The sequence below is a fragment of the Ranitomeya imitator genome, chromosome 1 (assembly GCF_032444005.1).
Source record: "Ranitomeya imitator isolate aRanImi1 chromosome 1, aRanImi1.pri, whole genome shotgun sequence".
Taxonomy (NCBI): domain Eukaryota; kingdom Metazoa; phylum Chordata; class Amphibia; order Anura; family Dendrobatidae; genus Ranitomeya; species Ranitomeya imitator.
Window position 1 is genome coordinate 242709514 of NC_091282.1, and position 19280 is coordinate 242728793.

The 19280-nt window shown below is 42.9% G+C and overlaps 1 protein-coding gene across 2 annotated transcripts in view; it reads left to right on the forward strand.

Moving 5' to 3' along the window:
• HECTD4 (HECT domain E3 ubiquitin protein ligase 4) overlaps positions 1–19280 on the forward strand; it is a 336354-nt gene that overhangs the window by 60045 nt on the left and 257029 nt on the right. For both annotated transcript variants that reach the window (XM_069754771.1, XM_069754778.1), the window contains exon 2: positions 4928–5442. In XM_069754771.1, coding sequence (XP_069610872.1) covers positions 4928–5442 — 515 coding nt within the window. The remainder of the gene's footprint in view (positions 1–4927; positions 5443–19280) is intronic.

Here is a 19280-nt window from a genome sequence, read left to right on the forward strand (position 1 = left end):
TTATTAATTTTGGCCATTGTGCAAGTTTATAAAGTAAAAAATGGCCTTCAAATGACATCTGCTTTTTTAATACATTCTCAATGCAGAGGAACCATCAATTAATCAACGTGTATTCTATAGATGGGTGGAAACATTTCCTGCAGTAATGCAGCAGCACAGTTCTCCTTCTGATTGTTCTCCTTCACAGCTTTTGGTGCTAATTTCAAAACGTGATACCATGGCAGATGGCCAAAAGCATAGCAAGTAGCAGTCAGTCTCCTGAGACTCCCCATAGCTGCCCATAGCTTGCACAGGAGAATTTTACTAGAATGTTGTATGCCTTTTGTATTTTCTCACGTTAGAAGCAGTTTAATTTGTTTTACTCTTTTATAGAGTTCCATTAATTTCACAGCGCTTTACAGACATCATCGCCGTCCCCACAATCTTGATTCCCTATCAGTATGTCTATGGAGTGTGGGAGGAAACCTTAGAACCTGGAAAATACTCGCGCAAACACGAAGAGAAGATACAAACTCCTTGCAGATGTTGGTCTTGGTGAGGTTTGAACCCAGGAACCCAGTGCTGCAAAGCAACAGTGCTTACCACTGAGCCACCATGTTGCAGTTACAGCGAACCTGATAGCAGGATTTTGCTAAGTAACGTACACACACTGTCAGGTTGGCAGTGGTTAAAGTGATTAAAATGATACATGGGGTGAAGAAATCTGTCTTGTGGTTCTTGTGCAATGAGTGTTAGAATTGATGATATGACCATGCTTCGGGGCAGGACTGTAGGCAGTCTTATCTTGCGGAGACTGAGCATCTCTACAAGATAAATTGACATGCTGCTTTTTGGAAGGATGCTCCAAATGTCCGTCGCTGCGGGCGTCTGTGCATGCTTAGTGGGCATCCACTATGCTGTAGCATCTGGAGGCTGCGGATGTGCGTAGCGTCCAACCCGCAGCGCTTACTGACTGTGGGAACGTACCCACAGGCTTTTTCCCCCTCTTTATTTAATGGACTAATTTTCCTTTTGGTCTAGTGTTTCCTAGTGGATTGTTTAAATGTCTGTATAAATCTTGCCATATTCTTGCACAAATACATTTTCTCAAATCATACATGATAAAGGGATTTAATTGCATCATTTAACCTCTTAACTGTCCATGTTGTAAATGGTGTTCAAAGTGTATAGGAATGTGCAGGTCCACCAAATATGCTGCATACTACTGGTCTATCAGAGTGACATATCGGGAAGCTTACAGAATTTCATTTGCTGGTACTGTGATATAGATTTTCCTCCTGCAGAATCTGGGCTGAATGTCCACAATGTAATCTCCCTGTTTTCTTGTGAACATGCTCTTACTGTGCAGTGAGAAGGAGGAGGTGCGCTGTGCCCATCACCTATTGTGAATGGGGGAACCTGGGTTATCCTCCGTATATTGTGTGCAGACTGTCGCAGTTCGGCTATGTGCACACGTTGAGTAAATTTCTGCATCTCTTGGCAGTACAAACGCAGCTGCAAAAACACGCATTTTTTATGCATTTTTGCCCTGCGTTTCTTGACTGATTTCAGTGAGGTCAGTGATGAAAAATGATGCAAAAACGCAGAGAGAATTGACATGCTGCTGATCATTTTCTGCCAAGAATTTGGAAGTCAAAAATACTAATCGTGTGCTTGACACCTCAGGTTTCTCATTCACTTTGCTGGAATCGGGATTGATTTAGGTTTATCTAGAAAATCTGCAAGGAAAAAACGCACCAAATCTGCAACGTGTGCACACAGTCTATGTTCACACGTTGCATTTTTTAATGCAAGTTTTTAGCTGCGTACAGGACCAGCAAGTTCTGAGTTTTCAGAAATCTCATGCACACAGCTTAGTTTTTTTTTGTCTTCTTGTGCAATACCTTGTTTTTTGCCAAATGCAGCATGTTACTACTTTCAGAGTTTTTTTTTCAGCTTTTTTTCACCCTTTTTTCACCCATTGAAAGCGATGGTGCAAAAAATGCATCAAAATCGCAGATATCAGGGTTTTGCTTTTGGTGCCAAAACCCGATGAAGTAGAATCAGATTATTTTTTTTTATGCACTAAACTTTATCAGCATTCAAAAGAGACAAATGTACCCTGACAAACACGCAGCAAGAAAATACAACAAAAACGAAGCAAAACCTGTTTTTATTTTAAAATGTATAAAATGATGCACACTGGCGCTACACTAGTAGATAAAGGAGGGGGGAAGGGGGGTTTTCTCTAAAAACAAAGCTGCTGGCGATGTACCAGGGTCTGTATAAAGCCCTGTTTGTAGTAAACCGTAAAAGATATATAGATAAATTATCACCTGCACTATAAAGGTACTTTTGTAGCGCAGGTGATAATTTATCTATATATCTGTTTTCATTTTAGGCAAGTTTCTTACTGCCAAGAGAGCAGGTTTTGCCTTAGGAAGAAAATGCACCAAAAACGCAATGAACATAGCCTTAGGTTATGTGCACACGTAGGAAATGTGGTGCAGAATTTTCTGCACTAAATCTGCATCTCCTGGCAGAATCCGCAGGTGCGTTTTTTATGCGTTTTTTGTGCAGATTTTACCACTGTGGATTTCTATAATGGAGGAGTGCAGAAACGCTGCAGAACTGCACAAAAAGAAGTGACATGCACTTCTTTGAAATCTGCAGCGTTTCTGCGCAGATTTTTCTGCACCATGTGCACAGCTTTTTTTTCACATTGATTTACATTGTACTGTAAATCACAGTGCAGATCTGCAGCGTTTCTGCAGCAGAAAAATCTGCTGCAGTTCTTCACCAATTCTGCACTAAATCTGCATCGTGTGCACATAACCTTAGGGACTCTTCTGCCTGCTATCGTTTGATCTCTTGTACTTAATGGTACAATAAATGTGGTATGTCCTGAAGAAGGGGTCAACTGAAGCGTGAAACGCGTAGAATTAAACCACGTTGAAACCTCTACAATTTTTGGAATCCTTCTTGCGGCAGCACGGGGATGATCCTTTTTTTCCTACCTAACTGTATGTTTCAATCAGGTCCTGCACTGACCTGTGGATCTGCAGCAGCCGCCATTAATATATGTCCTTCCTTCAATCTCACCAGGTGAGTAGTTCTCTTGGTGGGCAACTTTGTGTTTGATAAGACCCTATTTCCGCTTTTGTGTCTCCCTCTTTTCTCTGACTTGTACTTAATGGTGAAATACTTCAGCACACGTGACCTCTGCAGTCAATCACTGGGATCAGAGATTGTTAAAGGGAAGGTACCGCATTTGTAGGTCATTAATAAATCACTGTAATGTAGCATAACATGCTGCTATTTTCATATGTAAAGAAGTTTTTCAAGATTCTGATATTGATGGCTTATCCTTGGGGTGGTCCATCGGCATTAGATTGGTGGCGGTTTGACTCTCAGCACTTAAAGGGAACCTGTCACCCCGTTTTTTCAAGATGATATAAAAATAGCGCTAAATAGGGGCAGAGCCGTGCTTTAAATTAGTGTATTTTTGGAGCCTTTATTCCCCACCTATGCTGCCGAAATACCTTTGTAAAGTCGCCGTTTTGGGCTGTCACTCACGCTGGTCTGGTCATATGGGCGTGGTGACAGCGCTGTTTCTCCCCCAGATCTCCGTTGGTGGCGTAGTGGTGTGCGCATGCCCAGCAGGCGAATCCAGTGCGCAGGTGAAGGAAAAAAGCGCGATCTGCGCTATTCCGCGGTTTATTGGTGGGCGCGGCCATCTTTGTGAGGCCGCGCGTGCGCAGATGGTACTTCTCGGCTTCCCGAGGCTTCAGGAAAATGGCCACCGAGATCTCCAACTGCGCACGCGCGGCATCCCGCGGCCATTTTCCTGAAGCCCCGGGAAGCCGAGAAGTACCATCTGCGCACGTGCGGCCTCACAAAGATGGCCGTGCCCACCTATAAACCGCAGAATAGCGCAGATCGCGCTTTTTTTCCTTCACCTGCGCACTGGATTCGCCTGCTAAGCATGCGCACACCACTACGCCACCAATGGAGATCTGGGGGAGAAACAGCGCTGTCACCACGCCCATATGACCAGACCAGCGTGAGTGACAGCCCAAAACGGCGACTTTACAAAGGTATTTCGGCAGCATAGGTGGGGAATGAAGGCTCCAAAAATACACTAATTTAAAGCACGGCTCTGCCCCTATTTAGCGCTATTTTTATATCATCTTGAAAAAACGGGGTGACAGGTTCCCTTTAAACGAATCATTGGGCTGAAGGATCTCCTTTATTCTTTACCAAGTACAACTCAGTAGATTTTGCAGCAACTGTGCCTGGTTTTTCTCTTGCCAGTGAGCAGCTAGTGAAGCAGGCAATAAGTGCTGCCAAATTAGGGACCTGTACCTGGTTAATAATAAAGGTGATGTGACATTCATGGTGCAAAGTGATTATGGAAGGCTGTGGGAGTTGAGCCACTGTGGGTCTGATTTACATGATCTTGACTAAGGGGTCACTTATACATGTAGTGTAAACAACCTACCGATCACCCGATGATGAAATGCTTAAAAAAAATAGTTTTTGGCAGCACATGATCTTGTGTAAACAGGACATGTGCAGAGACCTGACATGTACTCCCGGCAATCCCATCAGCTAAGTGCATGTATGATATGTATTATGCCCTCCTGGTAAGGTTGATTGTATGTATTGTCAGCATAAATCCTGATCTCATTAAGCTGCAAGTTTATGCTTTTTAGTTGAATGCGTCCATTACTTCTTAATAAAAGCATAATTTACTATTGTCGCGCTTTGTAGTCCGTCTCCCATTCCCGGAAACAAATTTAAATTAACACTCAATCTTCCAGAAATCCATTTTCCATATCAATGTTTGGATCTTTTCTTTCATTGGCCAAAGTGATCTCTTAACATTTTAGTGCATTTATAGTTTTTTTTCTCTAAAGTATTAATATATATTTTTATTTTTTCTTAGATTTTAACATTTGAGACCAAAAGCCCTACAGAATTATCCGAACGCCTAAGAGCCGTGTGTGGGAACCAAAGCAATGCTTATGCACGATTACTGGAGTATCGCCTCAATGCGCTGCGTGGTTTATGGAACGCACAACGCCAGTTGGCTCTGGAGGAACAACATGAACGAGAAGGCTCAGACGAGGAGACCCTCGCATTGCTCAAGAGACAAGGCTTGTTACAGCAACCAGAGCAGGCTCCGTTCACTTCGCGGATGGGACTCCTGTTGGTCTTTCCTCTTATCCAGTCTCAGAGTAAGACGGACCCCTCTCTGTGTAACATAACTGCTGAGGTGCTATTGAATTGCCTCCGGGACTGTCAGCCATTAAGTTTGACTAAAGAACCAGCAGACTGCTTGAATGGAATCGAGTCTTTGCTTTGCTCCTGGTTAGAAGAACCTTCTACGTTGGACCAGCACGTCTCTTACAAGCAGAAAGAAAACTCTGCTGCCGCTCTGGTCGCATTGGCGTGTGCTAGGTAAGAGGACTGTGGATGATTGTATCTGTCATACAATGGTAATGTTAAACACCATACTTGTGTTTTTTTAATGCACTTGTCCAAAATAATTATGCATGTTTTATAACGTTTTGTTGTTTTTCCTTTTAGCAATTAATAAAATACGGTAAGTTTATTAAACTGTGCTTCAATTTAGAGAAGCTTATAGGCATCTCTCGTTGTATTTTTATAATCGTTACTGTTTTTTATTCCTCTGGGAAATTTTGGCAATAACCAACGCTGCACTTATGTTCTACAATCGGGAAAAGATTTGTATGTCTTGGATATGATTATTCTTAAAGTAAATGTTAGTTTTTGAAGGAGATTTTTACAAATCCCACATGGCGTCACTTAAACATCTTTCTTGGAACATCAGGGGATTAGGGACTGCTAGGAAAAGGAATATGGTATTCTCTCAAATACGTAAAACACAAGCGCAGAAAATGTGTTCAGGAAACTCGCCTAACACCAGACACTATATCTAGAATGAATAAACCCTGGATACAATGGCAGAGACACGCTACACACACATCCTATTCTAAGGGAGTGGTCATTATGGTACATAAATCTCTGCGATGGTCGGTTCAAATGGTTAAAAGGGACCCAGAGGGCAGATTTATCTTTATTTATGCATTTATAGATATGACACCTTATGTATTGCTCAATATTTAGATTCCACCGCCAGCTAAGATGGAGATACATCATCAGGCTGCGATCTTTGTATCGCAGTATCCTGATGTTAAAATGATATGCATGGGTGATTTTAATATGGTTCCTAACACTTATTTGGATAGAATAAGTGCTGCAAACTTGAGTCCTAGTCGTCAAGACACTACTATACTTGAGGCCTTCATAAGGGAAATGGGCTGGATTGACTTGTGGAGACAGCAACATCCCCTCAGGAAGGAATTCTCCTGCTATACACCAGCGGTTCGTTGTCTGTCCAGAATTGTCCATGCTTTTGGAAACGGTGTTATATTATTTGATTTGCGTGAAATTGAATACTTTCCTAGAGCGGTGTTGGACCATGCTCCACTGGTGATAAGCCTTCAATTGAGCGACCCCAACAGACCCAAAAGATTCCGCATACAGCCATTTTGGCTGTCCCTTATAGGAGAGCAGGATAGAATAGTTGACCAATTAGAGATATTCATCACAGATCATATGGAATTTCCTGATAAGTTGACAGTATGGGATACTCTTAAAGAATATTTGAGGGGATGTGTCAGATCTACAGTCTCATATATTAAGAGTCCAGTATTACGGAGCAGAGATTGGCTGAGGAATGTAAACTGTTGGAACTTGAATATATTAATAACCCCTCGGATAACTCACAGTGTAGATGGTTGGGTAAGGGAAGGGAATACCTGATGCATTGAAAGGAAAAGTCTCAGAAAAAGCTTTATTTTCTCTAAATAGACATATTTTGAATTAGGAAACCAGTCGAGTAATTTTTTGGCATATATGGTCCAACAAAATTATATGTCCCCTTCCATTCTCGCCTTTAAGGCGGCGGACAGAACCCTGATGCTTAAATCTGGAAACAGATTTGAAGAATATTTTAGAGAATTATATAGTTCCCAACTAAATCATACTATGGAAGAGAGTGACAAATATTTAGAACATATAGAGTTCCCCAACTCACTCATGAAGCTCAGACCTTTTTAGATAGGGACATCACGTTGGAGAAAATACGACTAGCAGCCATGTCCCTTGCCAATGGGAAAACTCCGGGCCCTGATGGTATACCCATAATAGAATTATACAAAAGATATCTTGATCAGATAGGGCCAATGCTGATGCAGACCTTTTCTGAGGCGCTTGTAAGACATTCACTCCCCCAATCTTTTTATGATGCCACCATAGTGGTAATACCAAAGCCAGATAAACCTGCTGAGGAGTGTAGCTCTTGGCGTCCTATATCTCTTCTCAATACAGACTATAAAATATTGACTAAACTGATAGCCAATAGTCTTAAAGCAGTTATATTAACCATAATACATGAAGATCAGTCTGGATTTATGCCGGGGAGATCCACCTCCTCTAATATTAGAAGAGTGCAGGTTTTGACACAAATATGAGAAGCCTTAGGCGATAGCCTCTCTTGATACTGCTAAGGCTTTTGATTCAATGGAGTGGAAGGTTTTTACAACGTGTTCTTTGAAAATTTGCTTTCTCAGACAAATTTTGTAAGTGGATTGAATTACTTTATTATATGCCTAGGGCTAATATTCTGGTTAATGGCCTGTTGTTGGATTATTTTGACTTGGGTAGAGGAACCAGGCAGGGCTGCCCACTATCCCCAATGTTATTTGCTCTTGCAATTAGGCCAATTGCGCTTGCAATTAGACAGGACCCTATGGTGAAAGGAATAAATATTAACTCTAGAGTGGATAAGGTGGGACTATATGCTGACGATCTGGTACTCTTTCTGGAGAAAGTAGAGATATATATCTTGGTACCGTGTTAGCCAGTAGATAGAAAAATATTTAGACTTGAGAGTCCTCAGTGGTTGATACCTTTTTAATGGCTAACTGAAAAGATGGTAACAAATTAATTTGTTACTATCTTTTCAGTTAGCCATTAAAAGGTATCAACCACTGAGGACTCTCAACTCTAAATATTTTTGGAGAAAGTAGAACAGTCTCTTCCAAGGGCAATTGATCTTATTAATTATTTTGGGGAACTATCCGGGCTTAGAATTAATTGGAGTAAATCTGTAATTATGCCATTAATAGATAACATAACTGAACCCGTGCTGTGTGGTTTAAAGGTTGTACAAAAATTTAAATATTTGGGCATCGTAATTAATCAAAATCCAATTGGAGACCTTGGGGATAATATATACCCTCTAGAGGAGCTGATGAAAATTAAATTTGGGATATGGTCCCGACTTCCCTTATCTGTTGCAGGAATAGTTGGACTAATTAAAATGATAATTCTTCCTAAATGCTTATATGCTGGAACATACATCATTAGAGATTCCTAAAAGTTTCTTTAAAAAACAACATAGCATGATGGCCGCGTTCATATGGGGCCCATCAAGACCTATATTATTAAGTATTGGATCCCTACAGAGACCTAAAAACCGAGGGGGACACGCAGTCCCTGACTTATACTTGTATTATCTGGCTGGTCAATTGCGTTATTTAAAAAATTGGGTAAGGGTACCGTCACACTATACGATTTACCAACGATCACGACCAGCGATACGACCTGGCCGTGATCGTAGGTAAGTCGTAGTGTGGTCGCTGGAGAGCTGTCACACAGACAGCTCTCCAGCGACCAACGATCACGAGGTCCCCAAGTAACCAGGGTAAACATCGGGTTACTAAGCGCAGGACCGCGCTTAGTAACCCGATGTTTTCCCTGGTTACCAGCGTAAAAAAAGCCAAACAGTACATACTTACATTCCGGTGTCCGTCAGGTCCCTTGCCGTCTGCTTCCCGCACTCACTGACTGCCGGCCGTAAAGTGAAAGCACAGCACAGCGGTGACGTCACCGCTATGCTGTGCTTTCACTTTACGGCCGGCAGTCACAGTGCGGGAAGCAGACGGCAAGGGACCTGACGGACACCGGAATGTAAGTATGTACTGTTTGTTTTTTTTTACGCTGGTAACCAGGGTAAACATCGGGTTACTAAGCGCGGCCCTTCGCTTAGTAACCCGATGTTTACCCTGGTTACAAGCGAACGCATCGCTAGATCGGTGTCACACACACCGATTCAGCGATAACAGCGGGAGATCCAGCGACGAAAGAATGTTCCAAACTATCTGCTACGACGTACGATTCTCAGCAGGATCCCTGATCGCTGCTGCGCGTCAGACACAGCGATATCGTATGGATATCGCTGGAACGTCACGAATCATGCCGTCGTAGCGACAAAAGTGCCACTGTGTGACGGTACCCTAACTCCAGGTGAACTTAACAATGCAGAAGCCCATCTTGTACATCTCTTGGGTGGGAATACTCCATGGGCAATGTTGGAAGGTTCATACAGACCAACCCAAGGCTTCCTATTTGCGCATAACTTAGCGATACCGGTTTGGAGAGAATGTAAATGCATTTTGAAATTTACTGATGAATTTGGGGAAGTTCCGATATGGGATAACCCCGAATTTCCGCATCTTTTAAATTTACAGGATCCAGTTTTCTGGAATCAACAAAATGGAATGACATCACTTCAGTTTTTTGAAAAGGAAATTTTATTATCGTTTGAACAAATCCATGTCAGATTTGGAATTCCCGACTGAGAATTTTATAGATATTTACAACTAAGACAGGCTATAAGTTGTCAGTTCCCGTATCCTAGAATGAGAATATCAAAATACCCAATGATAGGAATACTATCGACCCAAGGACCCACAGGAGTAATATCCTCCCTTAATACCTTTCTGCTAAACTCTAAAATCGCATCTACTCAGCTCGCTGTGTAGAGTAAGTGGCGGCAGCTGATCGCATCTATCACTGATGATCCGTAGAGTGATATCCTAGAAGCACACGATGGGGTCACCTGCTGCAAATAATAAATTAATACAGTTGTATATTTTCAATCAGTCCTACCTGACCCCAAGTAGATTGCATAAATTTGGTATAGGGGCGACTGATGACTGTCACAGATGTGGGGAATGCGGGGCTGACTTCTGGCACCTCATTTGGAACTGCAGGAATATACAGCGATATTGGTCTGAGGTTGTAGACACACTGGAGCGGATACTGGGGATACCGATCCAATGTAGACCAGAATTGTGTATTCTCGGGGCCATAGATGAGATGTGGAACCACCATGATAGAATATTTCTTAGGGAAACTCTATTTATGGCTAGGAAAGCGATAGTTCTGAGATGGATGGGGGGGAAACTCCTTCGATTAATCAATGGAAGATTACAATTGCATAGAAGAACGAGGCAGCACTCACCGATCTTCCGAGACAGGTAAATTTAAATTTACCTGTTTCGGAAGATCGGTGAGTGCTGCCTCGTTCTTCTATGCAATTGTAATAGTCCACATGCTTATCTGGCACAGCACCCAGGATCTGAAGATCTGACTTCCACTGCAAGTGAGCAGTTTCCACTAAGTCATGTAGGCCATGGGGTGTCAAACTGCAATCCTCAAGGGCTGCAAACAGGTCATGTTATCAGGATTTCCTTGTACTGCACAGGTAATAATTTAATTACCTACACACATAATGATTACAGCACCTTGTGCAAAGCTAAGGAAATCTTGAAAACACGCATGGTTTGTGGCCCTCGAGGAATGCAGTTTGACACCCCTGATATAGACGGTGGTGCGGTCTATTTGTTCTTATTTAATTAATGCAAGAAACTTGTGAATGATGTAATTCCTTATGAAAATGTACTATACAGGAACAGAGGATGTCCCCAAAAATTTCAGAAGATTTGGGAAAAGTGGTGCGACTCGCCACTAACGCACCTGGCTCCCGGCGCTATGGCCTCCTCAATCTCGTGCCATTGTCCCCCCTGATGTATATATTTATTCGAGATTGAGAACGTGACGATCTATTTGGGACTAAAAATAATAACAATATCTATTAGAATCTGATTTGATATACTATTCTTTGGAGACCCGTTGATTAGGAAGTGCAGTGTTTGGAAAATGTATTATATTTAATGTTGTGTTTTATTTGTTTGTTTATATATTTTATTTTTGAAGGTATTCTATGTCAGTTTAATTTTGTGATGTGGATTATTTTGATGATATGCCGCGATATCATATGTTTGTTATCTTATTTTCTGGAATCCTTTAATAAAAAAAAAAGTTGGGGTTGGGGCTAAAGTTAGGGTTGGGGCTAAAGTTAGGGTTGGGGCTAAAGTTAGGGTTGGGGCTAAAGTTAGGGTTGGGGCTAAAGTTAGGGTTGGGGCTAAAGTTAGGGTTTGGATTATGTTTACGGTTGGGTTAGGGTTGGGATTAGGGTTAGGGGTGTGTCTGTGTTAGGGGTGTGGTTAGGGTTATGGTTAGGGTTGAGATTAGGGCTGGTATTAGGGTTAGGGGTGTGTTGGGGTTAGGGGTGTGGTTAGGGTTATGGTTGGGATTAGGCTTAGGGGTACTTTGGGGTTAGGGTTGGAGTTAGAATTGGGGGAGTTTCTACTGTTTAGGCACATCAGGGGTTCTCCAAACGCGACATGGCGTCCGATCTTAATTCCAGCCAATTCTGCTTTGAAAAAGTAAAACCGTGCTACTTCCCTTCCGAGCTCTGCTGTGCGCCCATACAGTGGTTCCCCCACATATGGGGTGTCAGCGTACTCAGGACAAATTGGACAACAACTTTTGGAGTCCAATTTCTCCTGTTACCCTTGCGAAAATAAACATTTGGAGGTAAAATATTATTTTCGTGGAAAAAAATACATTTTTTATTTTCGTGGCTCTGCATTATAAACTTTAGCGCATTATAAACTTTAGCGAAACACTTGGGGTTTAAAAGTTCTCACAACACATCTAGATAAGTTCCTTGGGGGGTCTAGTTTCCAATATGGGGTCACTTGTGGGGGTTTCTACCGTTTAGGTACATCAGGGGCTCTTCAAACGCAAAGTGACGCCAGCAGACCATTCCATCAAAGTCTGCATTCCAAAACAGCGCTCCTTCCCTTCCGAGCTCTGCCATGTGCCCAAACAGTGGCCCCCCCCCCCACATATGGGGTATCAGCGTACTCGGGACAAATTGGACAACAACTTTCGGGGTCCAATTTCTCCTGTTACCCTTGGGAAAATAAAAATTGCGGGCTAAAAAAAGATCATTTGGGGCAAGAATGATTTTTTAATTTTCACGGCTCAACATTCTAAACTTTAGTGAAACAATTGGGGGTTCAAAGTGCTCACCACACATCTAGATAAGTTCCTTAGCGGGTCTTCTTTCCAAAATAGGGCTATTTGTGGGGGGTTTCCACTCTTTAGGCACATCAGGGGCTCTCCAAACGCGACATGTGTTCCGATCTCAATTCCAGACAATTTTGCATTTAAAAGTCAAACGGCACTCCTTCCCTTCCGAGCTCTGCCATGCGCCCAAACAGTGGTTTACCCCCATATATGGGGAATCGGCATACTCGGGACAAATTGATCAACAACGTTTGGGGTCCAATTTGTCCTGTTACCTTTGGGAAAATAAAACAAATTGGATCTGAAGTAAAAATTTTGTGAAAAAACGTTAAATGTTCGTTTTTTTTTTTTTTTAAAACATTCCAAAAATTCCTGTGAATTACCTGAGCGGTTAATAAACTTATTGAATGTGGTTTTGAGCACCTTGAGGGGTGCAGTTTTTAGAATGGTGTCGCACTTGGGTATTTTCTATCATATAGACCCCTCAAAGTGACTTCAAATGTGATGTAGTCCCTAAAAAAAAAAAAAAAATGGTGTTGTAAAAATGAGAAATTGCTGGTCAAATTTTAACCCTTATTTATAACTCCCTAACAACAATTTTGGTTCCAAAATTGTGCTGATGTAAAGTAGACATGTGGGAAATGTTACTTATTGAGTATTTTGTGTGACATATCTCTGTGATGCAAGGGCATTTAAATTCAAATTTGAAAAATTGCAAAACTTTTGCCAAATTTCTGTTTTTTTCACAAATAAGCTCAAGTAATGTCAAGGAAATTTTACCACTATCATGAAGTACAATATGTCACGAGAAAACAGTGTCCGAATCACCGGGATCCGTTGAAGCATTCCAGAGTTATAACCTCATAAAGGGACAGTGATCAGATTTGTAAAAATTGGCTCGGCCATTAACGTGCAAACCACCCTTGGGGGTAAAGGGGTTAAAGACAATCGGTTGTCAGGATCATCCTTGTTACACTAAAGTTGTGGGCAGAATGACGCTGTCCTAGTGATTTAATACATCTTTTTAGTGTAAAAATCTGCAGCCTGGAGTTCGTTAAATCCTCGTGATAAATTTCGGTTTCCTCGGTGCTTGGGGGTGGGCCTTGTGTGCGGGACTGTGGGTAGGCTCTTTGGAGACCTCAGCCACGGCCCCTCTGTTACATTCATCATTATGCATTTATTTAAATATTGGGCTGTCACCATCATGGCTATGGTCGGCACTCTCGCTGGTGCTGGTCTCCATGAAAATGGCGCCTGCACATGTGCAGATCTACCTCCGGCTGTCTTCAGGAAAATGGCGCTGGAGTTGTCGCACAGAATGAGACCTCGGTTTGCCAACTTTACATGTACAATTTCCTTAAAGAAAGTTTAAATCTAAAAAAAGCCAGTGACCAGTGTGAAAATAGAAAGATTTTTATTTTTACACAGATTGTGATGTGTAAGAAAAAAAAAAATTGTCAAGGTAAAAAAAATACATTTTTTTTAACTCTATTTAAAAAAATACTGTATATACTCGAGTATAAGCCGACCCCCCAATTTTGCCACAAAAATCTGGGAAAACTTAATGACTCGAGTATAAGCCTAGGGTGGGAAATGCAGCAGCTACTTGTAAATGTCAAAAATAAAAATAGATGCCAATAAAAGTAAAATTAATTGAGACATCAGTAGGTTAAGTGTTTTTGAATATCCATATTGAATCAGGAGCCCCATATAATCATCCATAAAGTTCTTCATATAATCCTGCATAAAGGTTAATAATGGCCCCATAAGATGCTCCATAGACATATTTGCCCAATATAATGCTGCGCAAATGCTGATTATGGCCCCATAAGATGCTCCATGAAGATATTTGCCCCTTATAGTGCTGCACAAACGTTATGGCCCCATATAGTGCTGCACAAACGTTATGGCCCCTTATAGTGCTGCACAAACGTTATGGCCCCATAGATGCTCCATACAGACACTTGCCCCATTTGCTGTGATAAAAAAAAAATCACATACTCGCCTCTCCGTCGCTCAGCCCCCCGGCGCTTTCAATATTCACGTGCTGATCGTTCTGGCGCTGCTCCATCTTCAGCACTGGCGTTCAGGCTGAGGGCGCGCACTAACTACGTCCTCGCGCCCTCTGACCTGAGCGCCACTGCTGAAGATAGAGCGGCGCCGAAACGAGGAGCAGGTGAGTATCGCGCAGCGCTCCCCCTCCCCGTTATACTTACCTGCTCCTGGCGTGGTACAGTCCCTGCTTCCCCGGCGCCGCAGCTTCTTTCTGTAGTAAGCGGTCACCGTTACCACTCATTACAGTAATGAATATGCGGCTCCACCTCTATGGGAGGTGGCGCCGCATATTCATTATAATGAGCGGTACCATGTGACCACTCAGTACAGGAAGAAGATAGGGCGCCGGGCAAAGAGGGACCTGCAAGGACCGCACCAGGAGCAGGTGAGTATAATTACACAGCCCCCGCTCCCCCTCCCCTGCCGACCCCTGGGTATGACTCGAGTATAAGCCGAGAGGGGGACTTTCAACCCCAAAAATGTGGGCTGAAAATCTCGGCTTATACTAGAAGGGTTGTCCACCTTGTGAAGACATTTTTTTTTTCTTATACATTCTTGGCTAATCACTTTTGTAATCTGGTAATTTTTGCAGTTTGCCTTTTGAAGCCTCCATGTTACATTTGCTTTTGATGTCTACAGAATGACTTAACTGAGGATCGCTCAGTGAGCGTCATTTTATTTTGTAAGGGAAAGCTATGGGAAAGTCTATTACTTACTGTATGTTTTTTTTCGAGCTTCTCTCTGCTAATGTATGACCTATGAGCACATGAAAGTTGAATGTGCAGGGAAACAAAGAGCCTGTGAAAGCCAAACGCAAACTTTTTACTGAAACTGAATTGCAAAAATTATTTTTAGTTCCAAATACAAAAAAAAAAAAAAAAAAAAGTTTTCTAAAAGAGGCAGCCATTTTTAACCCCTTAGTGACGGAGCCAAATTATTGAAATCTGACCAGTGTCACTTTATGTGGTAATAGCTCTGCGATGCTTGAACAAATACCAGTAATTTTGAAACAGTTTTTTCGTGACACATTATACTTTATGATAATGGTAAATTTAGGTCAATATGTTGTGTTTATTTATCAAAAATGTCAAAAATTTGTGAAAAAATGTTAAAAAATTAGCAATTTTCAAAATTTGATTATCCCTTTAATCCAGATGACCATACCACAGCAAGACATTAATAAATAACATTTCCCACCCACATGTCTGCTTTACATCAACACCATTTGTAAAACGTTATTTTATTTTGTTAGCATTTTAGGAGGTTTAAAAATGTAGCAGTAATTTTTCATTTTTTCAAGGAAATTTACTAAATTTATTTTTTTGTGGACCTATCCATGTTTGAAGTGACTTTAGGGGTCTCAATCGAGATACCATTTTAAAAACAGCACCCCCTGACATATTGAAAACTGCAGTCAGGGAGTTTATTAACCCTTCAGGTGCTTTACAGGAATTAATGCAAAGTGGTATGACAGAAATGGAAATGTGCATTTTTACCACCTAAATGGCTCTAACTTCTGAACAGATCACTACAGCCGGCAGACTCTAAGGCTGTGTTCACACGTTGCGTTTTTTTCGCGGTTTTTCCCGATAAAAACGCTATAAAACCGCAAAAAAAAAAAAACGCATACAATAAGCATCCCATCATTTAGAATGAATTCCGGATGTTTTGTGCACATGATGCGTTTTTTTCCGCAAAAAAAAATGCATACCGCACAAAATCCGGACATGCTCTATCTTTTTGCGGTTTTCTCTTACTCCATGACTGCACTAACGAGAGAGGGATCCGCCCTCAGGGACAGGAAACCCACAGGTTAAAAAGGCGGGACCTCTCCTCCACCTCAGTTCGGTTTCCTGTCCCCGACGGGGACCCACAGCTTACCATCCAGGAGTCCAGGGACCATCGGGCCGAGTTCAGGCAGCGGGGGGCCCTGCCACGGTCACGGGTGGATTCCTCCCTGAAGGCGCGTTCCGGGGTCGGCGGGCCTCGTGGATATGCGCGGAGGGGAGGCAGTGAAGAGGACCGAGCCTGCCTCTTCTCTTTTCAATGGAGTGGTCGGTAATAGGTAGCGGCGGCTACCTGGAGATTTCCTCCGCCGGTCCATGAGGCGCACAGGGGGTGGTGACGCCGGTCACCGACAAGCGGCAGGACGCAGGGTGCAGCAGCGGCTGCAGAAGCTCCGTCCCTCCTGTGAGCCGGCAAGTAGTGAGCGCGCGCGCGAGGTCCGGCGACTTACTGCGCAGGCGCGGGGGTCACTTCCGGGGCGGCGCAAAGCACCTCTGGGTAATCCGGAAGTTGCCTGGCGCCGCTCCATCGGTATATATCCGGAAGGAAAGGGGCATACCGCTGCTCAGAGATTACCACCATGAGTGGAATAGAGCAGTCGGTGGAAGAAATTTCACAGGCCCCTGTGACAAAGAACCCGAAGGAGCGGCATTCTTCAAGAAAACCCACGCAGCGCAGCAGCTCAGGATCCCAGCGTAGCAGAGGCTCTGGTGGATCCAGGAGGGAGACGGTGGTTCAACTGGAGGAGGCATCCTCAAAGCCACAACCGGTATCTTCCTCACATTAGGAGGGTAAGTGACCTCCGTGAAAGTGGAAATTCTAATAGGGGTTTATTGTTTCCTAGGGAAAGAAATGCCAGGGGAAAAGTAAAAATAGAGTATGCCCGCTTTGTTCAGCTGATTTGCCGGATTCATGGGTTAAAAAACTCTGTGCGCCATGTATTAAGAACACCATTGATGAGGAGACACCAAGTTTCACATCTGAATTAAAAGATCTAATTAAAACCCAAGTAGCGGACGCATTAAAAAGCGTAAAAAACCGTAAAAGAAAACATAAAGAAAAATCTCCAGATTACAGCTCCAGCGAGGGAGATAGCTCGAGTGAGGATTCTGATAGCTCTACAGCTTCATCATCATCCTCCGCATCTTCAGAAAGCGGTCGCAACTGTTTCCCAATAGATGAAACGGATGCGCTGGTAAAAATGGTTAGGGCGACAATGGGTCTGGCAGACACTCGTTCCAAAAAATCTGTACAAGATCTTATGTTTAGTGGCCTGGAACAAAAGAAGTACAGAGTGTTCCCATTAAATGAAAAAATTCAAGCCCTTATAAAAAAGGAGTGGAAAAGACCAGACAAAAAAGTACTGTTAACACCCAAAAGGAAATACCCATTTGATGACCCAGCCTGCGCCTCATGGGGAAAAGCGCCAAAATTAGACGTCGCCATCGCGAAAGCCTCTAAAAAGTTCGCTCTGCCTTTTGAAGATATGGGGACCCTCAAGGATCCTATGGATAAAAAGGCCGATGTCTTCCTAAAAGGGTCCTGGGAGGCCGCCAGCGGGGGGCTAAAACCCGGGATAGCTGCTACGTCTACAGCTAGAGCACTAATGGTCTGGCTGGATCATTTAGAGACTCAATTAAAAAATAAAACCCCGAGAGAGTCTATACTGGACTCTGTGTCAGCGATGAGAGGTGCCGCTGCGTATTTAGCAGATGCCTCAATAGACTCAGTTAGACTGACGGCAAGATCGGCTTCCTTCTCAAATGCGGCTAGGAGAGCACTATGGCTAAAGTGCTGGCCGGGGGACCTGCAAACTAAAGCTAAGTTGTGTTCCATTCCGTGTGAAGGTGAATATTTGTTCGGTCCCACCCTAGACGATGTCCTCGAAAAAGCGGTTGATAAAAAGAAAGCCTTTCCGGGATTCCTAAATCAATCTTATAGACGGCCCTTTCGAGGAAGGAGGTTCACACAAAGACGCCACCCAAAAAACCAAAAGGAGGGGTGGGAAGACAGAAAATTCAAAAGAGGAGGTTTCATGTTCAACAAGCCGGATAATAAAAAACAGCCACAATGAGGGTGTGACCCAGGTAGGAGGGAGACTGACCCACTTTCTTCCAACCTGGGAAAAAATTTCTGGAAGTGCCTGGACTTTAAACATCATAAAGACGAGCCTAAGACTAATCTTTCACTCAATGCCACACAATCAGTTTGTGGTCACACCACAAAGAAAGTCAGAGATCGAGCAGCTGAGTATCCAGAGAGAAGTTCTCAGTCTTCTGGAGAAGAAAGTCTTACAGGAAGTTCCGCAACAGGAAGAGACAAAGGGGTTTTATTCTCCGCTCTTTCTTCGAACAAAGCCGGACGGAACTTTCAGAGTAATTATAAATTTGAAACAACTAAACAGATACCTGGTAATAGAAAAATTCAAAATGGAGACAATAAAATCATGTGTCAGATCCCTTATCCCGTCTTGTTTCATGACTGTTATAGACTTAAAGGACGCATACTATCATGTGCCAATCCATCCGGATTTCCGGAAATATCTCAGGGTTGCAGTAATGATACAAGGGGAACTGAAACATTACCAATACAGGGCTCTTCCGTTTGGTCTAGCCATTGCCCCGAGAGTATTCACAAAATTAATGGCGGAAGTAATGGCCCATATAAGGGAACAAAACATATTGATTGTGCCTTATCTGGACGACCTCCTAGTGATGGGCAGTTCCTCTCTACATTGCAGCCAGCAACTAAACAGAGTGATGGTAGCCCTATCAAATCTAGGATGGTTTTTGAACCTGGAAAAATCCAGGCTTATCCCATCTCAAGTACAGTTGTACTTGGGGATAGTAATAGACTCAACAAAGCAAGAGTGTCGTCTGCCGGAAGAAAAAGTATCCAACATGATACATCTAGTGAATCAGTTGAGTATCTCTCCTCTGATCACTCTAAGGAGAGCCATGTCCATACTGGGGTCGATGACATCCTGTATCCCAGCGGTACAGTGGGCTCAGAGCCACTCGAGAGATCTCCAGTGGGAAATACTAGAGGCAGTATCCCACGCAGGAGGAAATTTAGAAAAGCAATTAAAAATATCCTCTCGGACAAAAACTTCCTTAGCTTGGTGGACAGACCCGTCCAATCTCAGG